This window comes from Carcharhinus amblyrhynchos, chromosome 2 (genome assembly GCF_965287045.1).
Source record: "Carcharhinus amblyrhynchos chromosome 2, sCarAmb.v2.hapA, whole genome shotgun sequence".
In the NCBI taxonomy this organism is placed as follows: domain Eukaryota; kingdom Metazoa; phylum Chordata; class Chondrichthyes; order Carcharhiniformes; family Carcharhinidae; genus Carcharhinus; species Carcharhinus amblyrhynchos.
In genome coordinates this window covers 36,176,450-36,195,254 of record NC_137325.1, presented here as the reverse complement: position 1 = coordinate 36,195,254, position 18,805 = coordinate 36,176,450, and the positions used below count along the sequence as shown (strand labels likewise).

Below are 18,805 nucleotides of genomic sequence, written 5' to 3'. Positions count from 1 at the left end.
TCAAGTGCTGTTGCTAATGGGTCCAGAGGTTCTGATTTAGGACTATCCAACTAATGATGCAACAGCACCAAGAACAACAATAAGGAATATCTGCTCAAATAGGATCGAATAGCAGGTAGATGGTCAGGGCTCAGGGGTTACATTTGGCCTGGGGAGTTGAGGTTAGTTACAAACTCTGGGCAATCATGGAACGTATGGCTCAGTATGACACTGTTCAAAAAATTGATCCAAAATGCACACAAAAGCACTTGAGCTTTTTTAGAAGCTATTGTATCAGTTTCAAAATTGTTTGTCCATGTTGCTGACACCAAGATAACTGGACAAATACTGTACTGATTGAAGAATGCTAATAACTTCCAAAAATGAAAACAAGGAAGTACATGTATTTATCAATGAAAGTGAACAAACAGAAATCTGCCAGCCCAAGTTATACTTAGAGCATTTTGTTTCCTTGTTGCCAGCTATCTTATTCACTTACCTGGTCCAATGCCTACTTTGATGATATCAGCTCCTGACAGAATAAGCTCTTCAACCATCTCCCCTGTCACCACGTTACCAGCCTTTGGATTGAAAAGACAAAAGTGACCGAAAAAACAAAATAAAATACTTCATAGCGGAAAAGCAGCAACATGGTCTTAAGAAAGCACAGCATTGTGTGTCAAGAACAATAATTCAGGAATGGAGCTATTGGGCAAAAACTTAACACCAGGAGAATGCTATCAGAAAATGGTAAGCTATATCCAGCCCGAGATAGAGTTAAATGGATCAGATGGATATAGAGGGATATGGGTCAAATGTGGGCAATTGGGGCTAGCTTAGTGGTTAAAAAAAGTGCAGCATGGATAGGTTGGGCCAAAAGGCCTATTTTCATGCTGGGAACCTCTATGACTATGAGCAAAAACAGCTTTATCATCATCTGTTATTATTATCAGCAAACCCAGAGAGCAAACAGATGATTATCAATGGGTGATATCATGAATCTACCTGAATCTGGCCCTCGATATCCAAACTTTTCACTGCTCAGGAAACATCTGACAACATTGTGTTCACCAAACCCATTTTGCATTTGTGATGATTGGCTTCAGGATTTCGACTTCCACAACATTTAATAGAGGAAAGCACTGAAACACTCTACAGTGTTCGGAAGGATCAGATGATACTTCCAAAATTGAACATGGGAAACAACTTAATCTGTCCAGATCTTATGGTCCCAAGTAGGCTTACATTAACATTGCAATGACGTTACTGTGAAAATTCCCTAGTCGCCACACTCTGGAGCCTGTTGGGGTACACAGAGAGAATTTAGCATGGCCAATGCACCTAACCAGCACGTCTTACGGACTGTGGGAGGAAACCCATGCAGACACAGGGAGAATGTGCAGACAGTGCACAGAGTGACCCAAGCTGGGAATCAAACCCAGGTCCCTGGTGCTGTGAGACAGTAGTGCTAACCACTGTGTCACCATGCCATCTACAGAAAAATAATGACATCCAGTGTGGGGCTTAATCCCACAACCCTGAGATTAAGATTCTCATGCTCTACCAACTGAGCTAGCTAAGTAGTTGTGGCACTACGCAGAGCCACATCAGAATCAAAGGTTCAAGGGTGCCAACTTACACTGAAACACTGAACTTCTGATTCGCCAGTAATGCCTCCATGAGAGCGCTCTCTGATGATCCCACTGAGACCCACCAATAGGCATACATGGGCTGCTTGCCTGGGATTTACCTAGTTTCCTACCTTGATTTATTTAGAGCTATTACAATAGATGAAGAGTCTGCTCCATCAGCCCTTTACATCAGTAGTGCCATCATACAAGTTCCCTAATACTGTTAAATCCAGCTTCCTGCACACCCTGCTCAACCTCCCGTACCCATGCTCACACAACCTACTGCACATGGCACACCTTCTTGTACTCTCACTTCATCTACCCTCCTCTAACATCCATGTCTCAGCCCCAGTCTAGCACCAACACACCCTCACCCACCCCCACCTGCATCCATGTCACATCTGCTTTGGTACATACTGAAGTGGGTGTTCTCTGTATACATTACTAGAGGGGAAATGATGCAATATATCATGTGATTCAGGCTTAGTCGCAGTTTTTCTTCCAAGGAAATTACCAACTATTGGAGGCGATGAAGGTTTTACCCCTGGACGGCACAATGGGTGGCACAGTGGCACAACGGTTAGCATTGCTGCTCACAGCACCAGGGACCTAGGTTCAATTCTAGCTTTGGGTGACTCTGCATGGAGTTTGTACATTCTCCCCATGTTTGCATGGGTTTCCTCTGGGTGCTCCAGTTTCCTCCCATAGTCCAAAGACAAGCGGGTTAGGTGGCTATGTTAAATTACCCCTTAGTGTCAGGGGGATTAACAGGGTACCTATGTGGGATTATGGAGCCTGCGTGGAATGTTATCAGTGCAGGCTCAATGGACTGAATGGCCTCCTTCTAAACTGTAGGAATTCTACGGACATGTGTACAATTTCTGCAACTGTGTAATACTCCTACTGACCTCTCGCATTGTTACTAAATTGTGTTAATCAATCCATTATATGTGATTGCTACCTTGATGTTTACCTACTGACATGAACACAAAGATGAGAAACATAACAGCAGTGGAAAATTTTTCATTTTTAAATGCAACATATGCCATGTGGTGGTAGCATTTGGAAGAAGCTGGTAAGTAGAAAAAAAGCTGAAGTTTAAAATCATTCAATCAATGCAAATTGTGGGATCTCTAACTGGAGTTTGAACACAGTCTGAGAATTCAACAGCATGGTGAGTGGCTTAATGCCAGGCAATGCACAGTCGGAAAAGAATGGGAGCGGGCTAGATCCTATGGAATCTATGGAGATCCTTCGTGGATGTGGGAGAACCAAGAGACATTGCGGTAATCAGGCAGTGTAAGGTTGTGAAAGTTGATGCAAGGCATAAAAGTCTCTGGTGCCAGTATTCATTTTGTGGGGCATTGTGGTGCATTCCTGCCACACTCAGCTTTGTATGCGGAGCTTCAGAAACGTGCGCACATGTGGCAACCGTACCATTCATCCCAAGTGCAGCAGCAGCAGTGGAACGTGAACAGAACATGGAACAGAAGGACTACAAGCAACTGACACACTGTAGTGAGTTTAAAGTTTTCACAGTATTCAACTCCTGATCAGTAAAACAGCAAGGGTATTTTTCTTTACACAAGAGATGCAGGAAGGTCTTAAGAATATTGCAAAAATGTCCACAAAGTTTTCTTAAATGGAAAGATGGTTGAGTTTAAACTATTTAAACAACGCATGGATTTGTCAACTTAGGCCAGTGCAAACTAGACAGCAAGCGATTAAAAATAGTTTAGACATTAAAAATAAAGGTTTACATAGGCTCAACGCATCCAGGCACATAGAAGACTAATACAATGATGTTTGAAGACCAGTTCAGTAAAGAATGTGAAGGCATTGAAGAGAGTACAGAGGGGATTCACAAGAATGATTCAAGGGATAAACAACTGTAATTATGAAGACTGAAGAGCTTTCCTTGGAGAAAAGGAGGCTGAAAAGAGACTTGATTCAGGCAGTCAAAATCCTGAGGATATGGACAGGAAAAATAATAAGAATCAAGAACTAGAGGGTACAGATTCAAAATAATCTGTAAAAGGAGTAAAAGTGATGTGATGAAAGGAATGAACTTCCTGAGAAGATGGTGGTGGAGGCAGGTTCAATTGAGGTGTTCAAAAGAGAATTGGTTTGCTACGTGAAAAGAAACATTGCTATGTGCAACGTTACAGGAATAAGGCAGGGAAGTGGGACTAGGTAGAATGCTCCTTTACAGAGACTGCAGACTCAATGGGCCAAATGGTCTACTTCTGCACTGTAAAGATTCTGTGAATGGGGGAGGATGAAAGACGTGCATGACAAGAATGCAGCAAAGACTTGCCAAGTCTAAAGATTGGAAAACAGATTCAAATTCAGCATCCCATGGTAACCAGCCAAAGTGATAAGGTTTTGTCCAAAGCCAAGGTCATACAAGGTCATCACACCCAATGGTACAACTGAGAGACCAAACAGAAAAATCAGGGAAATAGCAAATCCCTAACCACCATACAATTCCAATGTCTCCAATATAAGATCAAGGCAAAATCCAAACTTGACAATTCAACAACCTCAATTTATCATTCCAGTTGCCAAATCAGGGCATATTAGCAGACTGCTTCTGGGACTTAAGTTTATGAGTTTCTTAACTTTTAACTCTGAAATGCATCAATGAACATTTTCATGTATTGCAAGTTATTTTATCTGGAAGTTATTTATTTGAAAAAAATAGGTAGATGTTGTGGTACACCTTTAAGTGGGTGCGGTGTTCTGTATACATTATAAGAGGGAAATTATGCAATGTTTCATGTGATTCAAACTTGATCACAGTTTGTTCTGAGGAAGCTACTGACTCAGACATGTGTACAAGTTTTCCAACTGTGTATGCTACCAACTTCTTAAATCCTTAATAAACTAATCTGTGTATTTTTGAGTTAACCTAACCCCTTGCCTATTGTTGGTGCCTTGATCTACTAAGTAAGCAAAGGGAGAAAAAAACACAACACCCACCCCTCGTGCAGCAACCCCACCACCTCAAACACCACCCCCCCATCCCCTTGCACCACCAGCTCACCCACCTCCTGTCACTCCTGACTAAATTCTTGTTTTCCATCCCCCATCATCTTCCCCACTAAATAAAGTTTTGCCTGGTCCTTCACCTCTCCCGAACAAAAATAGCAACCCCTCAATCTCTTCTTACAGTTTCCATGTCTTTAGCTTGGTATCAGCCTGGATGTCTTTGCTGCAGTACAGCAACCAAAACTGCAAACAATGCTCCAGCCAAATCCATTTATCTAGTCATGAAAGTGTGAATATTGCTGGCATAGCCAGTGTTTCTTGCCCATCCCTAATTATGCTTGGGAAGATAGAGGTGAGCCATCTTCTTGAGTCGCTGTAGTCCATGTGGTGTTGGTATACATTTCCAGGATTCTGACTCAGTCATGGTGAAGGAACAGCAATAAAACTCCAAGTCAGGATAGTGAATGACATGCGGGCGATGGTGTTCCCATGCATCTGCTGCCTTGTCTTTCTAGGTGGTAGAAATCACGGGTTTCAAAGATGCTGTTAAAAGAACCTTGGTGAGTTGTTGCAGTGCATCTTATAGTTGCTACCACTGTGTGCTGATAGAGGTGGGCATGAATGTTTAAGGTGGTGGATGGGGTGCCAATCACTTGGCTGCTATGTCCTGGATGGTGTTGAATGTCTTGAGTTTTGTTGGAGCTGCATTCATGCAAGTAGCTGGACAGTATTCCGTCAAACTGTGGACTTGTGCCTTGTAGATAGTTTTGGGAATCAGGAGGTTAGTTATTTGCTGAGGAATTCCCAGCCTGTTTGTGTAGCTATGCTATGGCTGGTCCAGTTCAGTTTCTGGTCAATGGTAACCCTCAGGAAGTTAAATGTGGGATTCAGCAATGGTAATGCCATTGGATATCATGGGATATGGTTAGATTGGACCCTGGTTCGATTCCCGGCTTGGGTCACTGGCTGTGCGGAATCTACACATTCTCCCCGTCTGCATGGGTTTTATCCAGGTGCTCCAGTTTCCTCCGACAGTCCGAAAGACATGCAGTAAGGTGCATTGGCCATGCTAAATTCTCCCTCAGTGTACCCAAACAAGCACCAGTGGCAACTAGGGGATTTCCACAGTAACTTCATTGCAGTGTTAATGTAAGCCTACTTGTGACACTAATGAATAGGCTAAACTTTAGATTTTGGTTTGTTGGAGATAGTTATTGCCTGTCACCTGAGTGGCACAAAAGTCACTTTCCATATTTCAGCCCAAGCCTGAATGTTGCCCAGGTCTTACTGCATATGGACAGCTTCAGTATCTGAGCTGCGAACGATACAACCCATTATCATAAAATGAAAACTTCAATTTATATAATGTCTTTCAGATCCTCAATGTCAAAAATGTTTTGCAACCAGGAAAGTACTTTTAAGTGTAGTCACTGTTGTAGGAAATGGAGCAGCCACCTTATGCACAGCAAGCTCCCACAAACAGCAATGTGATGATGATGACCAGATAGTCTTTTTTAAGTGCGACGTTCATTGATGGATAAATAATGATTAGGTGGCTGAGAATAATATAGGGAATGATTTTCCCAGTCCACTGCGAGTCTCTGGCTGCCAGATTTCCGGCGCTATCAGCTCCGGGCCAGAAATCAGCACAGAGCGGAATAATTTATGCAAATGATCATCAGCATCTTATTGGTGGGCCCAGGACTGAGTCTGTAGGCCTCCTAGAGTCTCCCCTCCCACAACAGCTGTCCACTTGCTGGGAGCTGGTGGTTCGACCCTGCTGGTGTGAAGGGAGTACTATGAAGGCCCCCCCCACAGGAGATCAGGGCTGCCTCCCTGGCACTGCCAAGAGTCAAAATGGCAATGCCCAAGGGACACCTTGGCACTGTTCACCAGGCATCGGGCAGTGCCATGGGGTCAGGCCTCTGGTGGGAGGAGATTGATGGGAGTGGGAGATCATACTCCCACTCCACACTTGGCGGTGATAGAGAGGGGGATGCTAGGCAGTGACAGAGGGAGGGAGGCCAGTGATCGAGCCTGGGGGTTGTGGTGGGGTGGGGGTGGGGTGGTGGGTGGGGAAACGGGGGCAGGGAAATCGAGCTGGACAGGGGGGTTGGGGGAAAGAGGGTCAAGGCATGCCAGGGAGTCAGCAATCTGGGGGTGGAGAAGAAAGTGGAGTCACAGGTCAGTGTTGCTGAGTTGCAATGGCCTGCTCAGTGCAATGCTGCCAGCCTCACCAGTAGGAATAGGCCCTGCCCCAGCTTTTCAGTGTGATTCATGCTAGTGCACTCAGTGATGCAGAGTTTGGGGGATTCATTTTAAAAGTCTCGCTGAAAAACAAAATCAGGATTTATTCCTGTTTAATGCAAATTTGACACTTAAAATCTTTTTGGGAGAATTGCACCCATGGTTTTGCAAGGGCAAAGAGGACCTCAGTTTAAAATCTCAACTAAAAGATTCTGACAGTGGAATATTGTCTCTCTCAGCACCGCAGTGGAATGTCAATGTTAATATTGTGAGGGACTTTAACCCACATTTTTCTGACTCAGGAGGTGAGTATGCTACCACTTAGCCACAGCCAACACCTCCAAGAACTTGTGCCCTACTTGTCTGGCCACACATAGCAAGAACTGGTTAGCTTTCCTTACTGTTCCACACATTCCACTGCTGATTCTAATGTTAAATGTCTTTATTTAATCCTCAGTTGCTGCCCATGATGGGAATATATGATGTAATGTTATTCAGTTCAACATTTCCATATATGACATATACCAGGTTAGAGGTTTGTCTTTCCATCAAAATTTTCTTACAGCTTACAGTCCTTTCTTGTGGAACCACTGTGGCCTACAAGTAATTTGCTACATCGTAATATGGCGGGATGGGAGAGTGTGTGTGTGTGCGTGCGTGCATGCGCCAGAAGTAGAACAGGCCATATATTTGCACTCCACCTTGGATTGCCCAGTAACTGCCCACCATTATACTTTAATACTTTAGAAGATGTTTCACCAATTGTTTTATAAATGTATGATACTCACCATAATTGTGTGTTTTGGAAACTTAGCCCGGACAGTTTTAACCGATTCCACAAAGTATTCGGAGTAGCCATTTGCAACATCCAGACAGATGTATTTGATGGCTGGGATTGTTTCTAGAATCATGTAAAGCTTGTCCAAATCTGCCTGGCCAGTGCCTGAGCTAACAGCTATATGCTGAAGACAAAAAGAGAACAAGGGACAGAAAGAAATAATTAGAGAACGATCATTCAGAATACTTCTCAAAACTCTACTATATTCAAAAACTTTAAGAGGTATGATGAGTAATTTTACAAATTCACTCACTCAGCCTCTAGCTCTGCCACTGGAAACGTAGATCAGAAATTTAGGTGTAGAGTCCAAAGGCCTCATTTTTTTTTCAGCCCTTCAACATTATTTGATAAAAATTCACTATGCCCAAATTTTAACTGCAATTCCAACTAATGGGAACAATTTGTGTCAAGAGTCACATTCCTTAAATTTATGGTCATGCAGTGTAAGGTCCAATTACAATTAGGGATGGATTCCAACAGAAAGCTTCCGCTCATGAGGAAACCAGGACTTCCATTCTATCCACACTGATGGAAAAAAATAACTTTCTGGCGCTGTCCATCCCAACAAAGGTGGACAGCACCAGTGTAAGCAAAATATAGAAGGCACGGCACTATTGCCTACTGTAAATGAGATTAGTAGTTGTGGTAGTGTTTTACCACAGTACAGATAACCTAGGAGCTCAATTTCATCCTATAATAAACCACATCATTCTCAAATAATACCTCAAGACATTCAGGATGAGATGCTGCAAACTTCTTCCAATCTTCCAGAGAGTAGTGTTTATGAATGGCAGTAAACATCACAAACTGCAAAAGAAACCAGAGCAGAATTTCAGGAAGTGGACTGCAGACAGATAAAGAGCAATCATTGCAATTTGTGTACCCAAATCTGGGAAAACACTCAAAGTGTCTCCAACATACACACTGAAAAGCATTATAGAGTCACTTTTAATTACAATGCTTTTCAATCTTGTTCAAAACCAAACAGGTTTTTTGCAATCTACACCCAAGCCAGGGCATATCACCAAATAATTAGTAAACCAATACTTTCAGTTTAATAAGATAGCCTCTTGCCTGTAAAGGTCAGATGGATCCTGACCTGTATCTGACTGAAATTGCTATAGCTTCATGACAGTGGAAGGAGGCTCAAGCCAGTTATTACAGCTCATTCCTCAAGTCAGACAAGTAAAGCATTCAAGTGAAGGATTTCAGTTGAAAAACATATGCATTTTTAAATGTTGTTGAAATAATAGAACATAGAACATAGAACATTACAGCGCGGAACAGGCCCTTCGGCCCACAATGTTGCGCCGACCAGTCTTATTTTTTAAAAAAAACATTGACCCACTAATCTAAACCAATCCCTTTTCGTCCATAAACCTATCCACCAATCTCTTAAACGCCCCCAAACTAGGCGCATTTACAACTGCAGCAGGCAGGGCATTCCAGTCCCTCACCACCCTCTGGGTAAAGAACCTGCCCCTGACATCCGTCCTATAACTACCCCCCCTTAATTTAAAGCCATGCCCCCTCGTGCTAGATTTCTCCATCCGAGGAAACAGGCTATCACCATCCACCCTATCTAAACCCCTAATCATCTTATATGTTTCTATAAGATCCCCTCTTAGCCGCCTTCTTTCCAGTGAAAACAACCCCAAATCCCTCAGTCTCTCCTCATAGGACCTCCCCTGCATACCAGGCAACATCCTGGTAAACCTCCTCTGCACCCTCTCCAAAGCCTCCACATCCTTCCTGTAATGTGGGGACCAGAACTGCACACAGTACTCCAAGTGCGGCCGCACCAGAGTTGTGTACAGTTGCAACATGACGCTGCGACTCCTAAATTCAATCCCCCTACCAATAAACGCCAAGACACCGTACGCCTTCTTAACAACCTTATCTACTTGATTCCCAACTTTCAGGGATCTATGTACACATACACCTAGATCCCTCTGCTCCTCCACTCTATTCAAAGTCCTCCCGTTAGCCCTATACTCAACACATCTGTTATTCCTACCGAAATGGATTACCTCACACTTCTCCGCATTAAACTCCATCCGCCACCTCGCGGCCCAGCTCTGCAACCTGTCCAAGTCACCCTGCAAACTTCGACACCCTTCCTCACAATCTACCACACCTCCGACTTTGGTGTCATCAGCAAACTTACTAATCCACCCAACTATACCCTCATCCAGATCATTAATAAAGATTACAAACAGCAGTGGCCCCAAAACAGATCCCTGAGGCACACCACTCGTAACCGAACTCCATGATGAATAATTACCATCAACCACCACCCTCTGTCTCCTATCTGCTAACCAATTCCTGATCCAAGTACCTAAATTACCACCAATCCCATACATCTGCATTTTCTGCAGAAGCATACCATGGTGAACCTTATCAAACGCCTTACTAAAATCCATATATACCACATCTACTGCCTTACCCCTATCCACCTCTTTGGTCACCTTCTCAAAGAACTCAATAAGGTTAGTAAGGCACGACCTTCCCGCTACAAAACCATGCTGACTATCTCTAATCAATTCATTACTCTCCAAATAACTATAAATCCTATCCCTAATAATTCTTTCTAAAACCTTGCCCACTACAGAAGTAAGACTCACTGGTCTGTAATTCCCAGGGAAGTCTCTGCTCCCCTTCTTAAACAATGGGACAACATTCGCTGTCCTCCAATCTTCCGGTACTATACCAGAGACCAACGACGACCTGAAGATCAGAGCCAGTGGCTCTGCAATCACCTCTCTTGCCTCCCATAGAATCCTAGGGTAAATCCCGTCTGGACCAGGGGACTTATCTATTTTCAACCCATCTAGAATATCCAACACATCCTCTGTATCAACTACAATACTTTCTATTTTACACCCCTTCACCCCAGTGACCTCCTCAGCTACATTCATATCGTCCTGCGTGAACACCGAAGAGAAATAATGGTTCAATGCCTCTCCAATCTCTTCCGGTTCCACACACAACTTCCCCCTACTGTCTGTAACTGGCCCTAATCTTGCCCTAACCAACCTTCTGTTCTTGACATACCTATAGAACGCCTTAGGATTCTCCTTAATCCTATCAGCCAAAGTCATCTCATGCCCTCTTCTAGCCCTTCTTAACTCCCTCCTAGCCAATCTAAAGCTTTCTACTGCACTACCCGAGCCCTCAAGCCTCATCCGAACATAAGCCTCCTTCTTCTTCCTAACCAACACATCAACTTTTTTTGTGCACCACGGTTCCCTAGCCCTACCAATTCCTCCTTGCCTGACAGGGACATACCTATCACAGACCCACAGTAGCTGCTCCTTGAAAAAACTCCACATTTCAGACGTTCCTAGTCCCTGTAATCTCCTAGTCCAACCAATGCTTCCTAATTCTCTCCTAATGGCCTCATAATTACCCTTCCCCCAGCTAAAACTACTGACCCGAGGTTCATGCCTATCCCTTTCCATCACTAAGGTGAACGTAACCGAATTGTGGTCACTATCACCAAAAAGCACACCAACTTCCAAGTCTAGCACCTGGTCTGGCTCATTTCCCAGCACCAAGTCCAATATAGCCTCACCTCTAGTTGGCCTATCTACATATTGAGTCAAAAAACCTTCCTGCACACTTTGAACAAAAACTGACCCCCCTAACGAGCTAGAGCTATAGCAATTCCAATCAATGTTAGTAAAGTTAAAATCCCCCATAACAATTACCCTATTACTTTCACTCCTAACCAGGATCGTCTCTGCAATCCTTTCCTCAACCTCTCTAGAACTTTTTGGAGGTCTATAAAAGACTCCCAACAGGGTGACCTCCCCTCTCCTATTTCTAATTTCTGCCCATACTACCTCAACAGACAAGTCCTCATTAAACTTCCTCTCTGACACTGTGATATAGTCCTTGACCAATAATGCTACTCCACCCCCCCTTCTACCTCCTTCTCTACTCCGACTAAAGCACTTGTACCCCGGCACCTGCAACATCCATTCCTGACCCTGCTCTATCCACGTCTCTGAAATGGCCACAACATCAAAGTCCCAGGTACTGGTCCACGCTGCAATACACTGAATTATGAAACATTCTACGCTTTCATATATTCTCCAAAATTAATTCACAATATTCAGCACCTAAAAGTTGCAAATAAGCTGGGACTCTGGCAATAACCATTGAAATGTAGCAAACTCTATACACTATTGATTGTCATGATAAACCAAGTCATTGGTATTCTAGTGAGGATGGGTTTTGTGTCTATGTGGTGGTGATTACTACAACTATTTCTTAATCAACTAATGGTGTGTGAGAGGAGCAAGTAAGTACCTTATGCTAAATTATGGATCTGCAATTCTGATGGTACAGGACTTAACAATGGTGGTGCAAGCAAAGGTCATTAGGAAGAGGAGTTATATAGGATTACATAAGCGATGCAGCACAGAAACAAATCACTTGACCGAACCAGTCCATACCAGTGTATATATTCCACTTCAGCCTCTTCCTATCTTTCCTCATCTAAACTAGTATTATTATCCTCTATTCCCTTCTACTTCAATTAATTATCTATCTTCCCCTCATGCAATTATACTATTCACATCAACCACTCTCCATGATACCAAGTTCCACATTCTCATCGCTATTTTGGGTGAAGAAGTTTCTCCGAATTCCCAAATGAATTTCTTGGTGACTATGTTATGCTCTTCCCTACAAGGGGGAACATTCTCTCTGAACTGACTCCATCAAAACTTGTTATAAATTTTGAAGACCTCTATTCAGTCACCCCTCAGCTTTCATTTTTCAAGAGAAAAACAATTCAGACTGTCTTTTCTTGATATGTATACCCACAGATTTCTGGTATCTCTTTGTAAGTTAGCTAGCATTCATGTGGCATGAATGTAATCTGTTATGTTGCAGCTCAAGCATAGATATTGTCCAAGCCCTGCAGTGACCCGGGATGAGTGATTTCATTAGAGTTGTTGTGAATGGAACTCTATACTGTGGAATCATCAACATACATCCTGCCCTTATGGCAGTGCATACATCATTATGAGAGCTGGGATGAGGATATGATGAGATTGCAATTATCGACCTCTGACAACCACCAACGTTTTCCTGTGTGCTAGGTACAGGTTCAGCTATTGGAGTTTTCTCCTTGCTCCCCTCCAGCCTTAGCTTTACTAGGGGTTCCACAGTGCCACTGCATTGCTAAATACCTTGATGTCTGAATGATAGAAACTCAACAGCACAGGTGGTGGTCATTCAGTCCACCATGCCTGTGCCAGCTCTTTGAAGGAGAAATTATACTTAGTCTCCCACTCCTGCTTTTTGACTGTAATCCTGTAAGTTTCTCATTTTCAAATATCTGTTCAACTTCCTTTCAAACTTATTTATAGATTCAATATCCACCACCTTTTCAGATAGAACATTCAGGTCTCAACAACTTTCCTCCTCTTCGGTCTAGATCTTTTGCTAATGATTTTAAAATCAATGATTTCTAATTATTGAGCCACTGACCAAATGGATTTTTTTTTCCTGTCAACTCTATCAAAATCTCTCATCATATGAAATACCATTGTTAGATCATCTTTGGACCTCCTCTGTTCAAAGGACAACAGTCCTAACCTTTCCAACCTCTCCTCATGACAGGCCCAATATTTCCAACCTTTCAGGTTAGCACTGCTACCCATGCTAGGGACATGAGTTCGATTGCCTGCTTGGGTCACTGTCTGTGCGGGGTCTGCACATTCTCCCTGTGCCTGCATGGGTTTCCTCTGGGTGTTCCAGTTTCCTCCCGTAATCTGAAAGATGTGCTGGTTAGGTGCATTGACCCTGCTAAATTCTCTCTCTGTGTACCAAACAGGTGCCAGAATGTGGCAATTAGGAGATTTTTACAATAATGTCATTGTAGTGTTAATGTAAGCCTACTTGTGACACTAATAAATAAACTTTAAAATCCATCATTCTTGTTTAAATCTAGTAAAACTCCCTCATTAAGAGCTTTACATCTTGCCTGAAGTGTGGTGGCAAAATTGCCCACAATACTCTAGCTAAGACCTAATCAATGATTTGTAATGTTCTTGCACTATTTCTTTAGCCCTAAATTACATTGAGGGCAGCTGCTTTTACCTCTTTGGTATCAGTTCTTGAGCCTATGATCAGATCAAGATGCAATGAGTTTGCAGCTGCACAATTCATAGAATTGTAGAATCCCTACAGTGAAGAAGGAGAGCATTCGGCCTATCGAGTCTGCACCCACAACAATCCCACTCAGGCCCTATCCTTGTAACCCCACATAATCCTCCTGACACAAAGGGGCAATCCTACCCAGATATGTTCCCCATAATCCCAAGTTTTTACTCTGCTAATCCCCCTAACCTACACTTCCTGGGACATAAGGGGTAACTTAGCATGGCCAATCTACCTAACCTACACATCTTTGAAGTTCTGATGGAAACTCACGATGCACATATGAGGAATTTAGGCACACGTCAGATAGCTCCATAGCTATGTATCCATTAACAGTGGCTGGCATGGTAGCACAATGGTTAGCACTGCTGCTTCACAGCTCCAGGGACCTGGGTTCAATTCCCAGCTTGGGTCACTGTCTGTGTGGAGTTTGCACATTCTCCTCACATCTGCGTGGATTTCCCCCAGGTGCTCCGGTTTCCTCCCAAAGATATGCGGGTTAGGTTATGGCCATGCTAAAATTGCCCCTTAGTGTCCTGAGATGCATAGGTTAGAGGGATATGGGGGTAGGGCCTGGGCAGGATTGTGGTCAGTGTGGACTGTACGGTACTGTAAGGTTTCCATGATTCAATAGAGCTGTAGGGTAAATGCAGCTTTAATCCATTCACTGCCCAAGGATATTAACTTGAGCCCTAATTTTGGGTTTATACTTCAGATGTTTACGATCACTGTCAAGCATGCATTACTTCCAACTGCACTAAAATATTGCCTATATTTTGCAATGCCTGACTACTTGAATTAAGCCTTTCCACAGCACTGACCGTACTTGATTAAACAAAAACAAATAAGAAATAGGAGTGCCAATATTCCACAAACCCTCTGAGCCTGCTCCACTACTTAATCAGGGTTGATTTTCCACCTCAATGTCAACTTCCCCCACTCTCCCAGTATTCACTGATTCCATTAGCACCCAGAAATCTATCAGATTCACCCCTGAAACACCTGCAGTCATGCTGGAAAATGTAAATACAAGGACTATCTTTCTTGAATGTCTCCCCTGCCCCAAATGCAATATGGTGCCTCCAGCATAAACCGAAGGTAAAGCAGTCCCAGAGAGCGGGCAAACAACGTTCAGTTTAAATGAAGGAGCAGCAGCGAGCGAGCCAGCCTCAGAGGCAGACTCTGTGAAGAGGTGCTGCTCCAACCACTGATCTTGTCTCTAGTGTTGCTGTTCCAGCTCTTTCTATGGTAGTCTCTCTCTCTCTCCCTCCCACTCATGCCATTTTGCAAACAGAAGCTATGATTGGAGTAGTAGAGAAGTCACAAACTCGAGAACCAGTCACTGGAGGACTTGCTGCAATTATCCTAGATAACCTGTTTGACTTTTTAACATTCCACATTCTCCAGGACTGGGACCATCAGTTCCAGTCAAACTTTCCACACCCTCCCATACCCAGTCAAACCCCAAGAGAGAAACAAAGAAAGGGAAAGGGTCAAGGTGGCCAGAAACCAAAGCCAAAATGACCCCCAGGGATTGAGAACAGGGAAAAAAACCAAGAGAAAGTTAGTCTCATTTTAATTTCATAGTGGGACTGAGAGGCATGGAGAAGTGAAAAAAAAAGGGAACCATGCAAATTTGTTTGCTGTTTTAGTAAAATGTTCTTACAAACTTATCTAACCTTTTGTGTCAAGCTGATTTTAGTTTATTGCAAATTGGAGATTTTATGTAGGTGATGAACAAGTGGCAGAGTGGGAAATCTGGTTCATGGATGGGGGCACCCTGCCTCCTTTTACTAATGATGTGGAAATGTCAGCGTTGGACTGGGGTAAACACAGAAAGAAGTCACACAACACCAGGTTAAAGTTCAACAGGTTTATTTGGTAGCAAAAGCCACTAGCTTTCGGAGCACTGCCCCTTCACCAAAGGAAGAAAACGTCATTGAAGTATCTAGTGTATAGCATCGGTTGAAGGTCCTGTGCGGTGGAGAGATCTTGTTCGAACCTGTGGATGAAGATGTTGGCATATTGAGATGCAAATTTGGTCCCCATGGCTGTTCTGTGTATTTGGATGAAGAACTGGTTGTTGAAGGTGAAGACATTGTGGTTCAGGATGAAGCAGATGAGTTGTAAAATTGCATCTGGAGATTGGCAGTTGTGGTGATGCCATGTTTCTCAAGTTTCCTGTTCTTGGTGTGCATGTAAGTGGCATTGTTCCTTTGTCTTGTCAGCTTGGCAGAGTTTCGCAGCTGGTCTGCGTCCTGAGCGCAAGTTGAGAATATGGACTCTATCCTGGTTTCCAGGATGCAGCGTTTGCTGTAGAGCTGGTGCATGAGGTGGTTGAGGAGTGTGAGATAGGTGCAACAGCAAAGTCTCTCAGTGTCATCTGTTTTATAGGTTGACTTGAGTGGGTTTGTGATCTGTAGTCCTTTCGGTATCTTGTTGCTTTCTTGCATCTTTGTAGAAACTTGATGCTGGAGACAATACACATCTCTTTAACCTGTGCTTAAGCCTCTGTCCACTCACATTGTCTGTGCCTTTAAGACTTGATTACCTGTAAAGACTCGCATTCCAACCATTATTTTGTAAATTAAATTTGTGTCTTTATATGCCCTATTTGTGAACAGAATTCCCACTTACTTGATGAAAGGGCAGTGCTCTGAAAGCTAGTGGCTTGTTCTACCAAATACATCTGTTGGATTTTAACTTGTTGCTGTGAGACTTCTTACTCCTTTTACTAAAACATTATGTAAATGATCAAGCATGGTCAGGTTTTGGTATTAAGATGGACTTATCCTATATCAACTGCATGAAAAGCTGAAATGTTAAAATTCTGATGACACTTTGATGATTTTATGCAAATGCACTAATCCACCAGAGTCATGGTGGTAATAGAAGGTAAACAAGGGAAAAGTGAAAAGCAACACAAACTTTAAATTATGCTGGAATCGGTATAGAGAACTCTCTGATTCAACCAAAACCAGGCAGTGGCCTGCTGGTATAATCACTCGACTATTAATCCAGAAACTCAATCAATATTCTGGGGACCTGATTTCGAATCCCAGCAGACAGTGGAATTTAAAATCAATAAAAAATACCTGGAATTAAGAATCTACTGATGACCACAAAATAATTGTCGATTGTCGGAAAAATCCATCTGTCCTTCAGGGAATGAAATCTGCCATCCTTACCTGGTCTGGCCTACATGTGACTCCAAAGTCACAGCAATGTGGTTGACTTTCAACTGTCCTCTGAACAAGAGCAACTAGGGATGGACAATAAATGCTAGCCAGCCTGTGACGTCCATGTCCCATGAATGAATAAAAAAAATCGACACTACAAAAATATCAAGTGTCTTCAAGCTCATCTTCTGAAATGAAGACATTTCCTTCGACCATCTCTGGTACCAAGAAGAAGAAATCCACTTCCAAAGAAAGAACTGTAAATGCCCACAAGCTGGACTGGATTGGAAGGCAATGAACCAAAGACACAAGGCGCAAATACACTGCAAGGCCCGCCATCATGCAGCAGCATATGTTAACTTGAAGAGTGTCCAGGGAACAGTCAGTTCTGAACCTTACATCTCTGGCACAACCAACATAAAGAAATCTTCGGCATTATGACACAACCAGAGCCTAAGTCATAAGGCATAATTCATGGATAAATTAAACCATTCAAAAGGAACTGATACTCCAAGGGAAGATGGCAAGATGTATGGCAAAACGGCTAAGGCCTTTGACATAGTTTACCATCTGGTGAAGGGTTAGCTCCGATTTACCTACTTGCCATCTCTTGTGCATCTTGCGAAACAATCTTGTAGATCTTGGAAAGATATACAAGAAATCGAAACAAGTGCTTACCTTCATTCGCTTATTAGCTGAAGATATTAGTCAGTATTGCCACACTCAGATGCAAACTGTATTCTATGACAGCATTGACACAAGTAGTAAAGAGCTGGGCCAGGATTCTCCCAAAAAAATTCGAAGTCCCCAACACACGGGAAATGGCAGTAAATCCCACCGGTTTTTGAGTGTACTTACCAGCGTGAATCTCTGACACTCTGAGCATTGCAGAGTGCCTCAACATGATTCACTGTAATGTAAGGGGCGGGCTCTATTCCCACCCGAGAAGCTACAGCATAACGCTCATCTGTCAGCACGGAAATGGGCGCATGTGCAGTGCCCCCACCACCATTACCGACCTCCTGATCTCTGGCCTTCCCCATCACTGGCCAGCCCCGCAACCCCCATGATCGCTGGCCTTAAGTTCATTAAGCTGCCCCGCTCCCCACTCCTCGATGGCTGGCCTCCTGAACCTCTCCGGGCCAGGCCCTAGGTATCCCCCATCCCAAGGTACCCTGTAGACAGTGCCAGTTTGCCCCTTGAGCAGTGACAGGGTGCTGGAGGGAATGGTATGGAGACATCACTAGTGGGCCTGGAAAATCCCATCCCAGGCCTGCTAATCATATGAAAATGTCATTCAAATTGACATTTCCATACGATTTCCAGCATGGACCTGATGACGCCAAAAGAACTTTACCTTGGGAGACATACAAGGGCCGTGATGCCCAGCGTGAATCCTGTGAAACGGCAGTCACTGATGTCTCTCGGCCCACTACTCGAGAAGTGCAGCAGGCTGGGAGAATTGGCCCCTTGCTGTTCATCAACTATGTAGGCAATGGTTTTCCACAAATGGGGTTGAGAATGCAAAAACAATGGAATCTTGGACTGCATCAACTTAAATGTCCATAAAGTAGGGCATTCCAGTGTGGAAAAGAAACCTGAAAAGCTCTGGTGCGGATTCAGACAGCATCAAATGAAAATCGCAGAATCCCTACAGTACAGGAGGCAGCCATTCGGCCCATCCAGCCTGCACCGATGACAATCCCATCCTATCCCTATAACCCCACATAATTGACTGGAGAGCAGAGAGCTTTGAAAAGCTGGCT

At 43.5% G+C, this 18,805-nt stretch overlaps 1 protein-coding gene across 1 annotated transcript in view; it reads right to left on the bottom strand.

Annotated features, from left to right (window-relative positions):
• Positions 1-18,805, bottom strand: part of LOC145353631 (GMP reductase 1) — a 66,153-nt gene that overhangs the window by 35,170 nt on the left and 12,178 nt on the right. The window contains exons 3-5 of the mRNA XM_080204403.1: positions 8,410-8,493; positions 7,637-7,810; positions 479-560 (exon numbers count right to left, since the gene is read on the bottom strand). Coding sequence (XP_080060529.1) covers positions 479-560; positions 7,637-7,810; positions 8,410-8,493 — 340 coding nt within the window. The remainder of the gene's footprint in view (positions 1-478; positions 561-7,636; positions 7,811-8,409; positions 8,494-18,805) is intronic.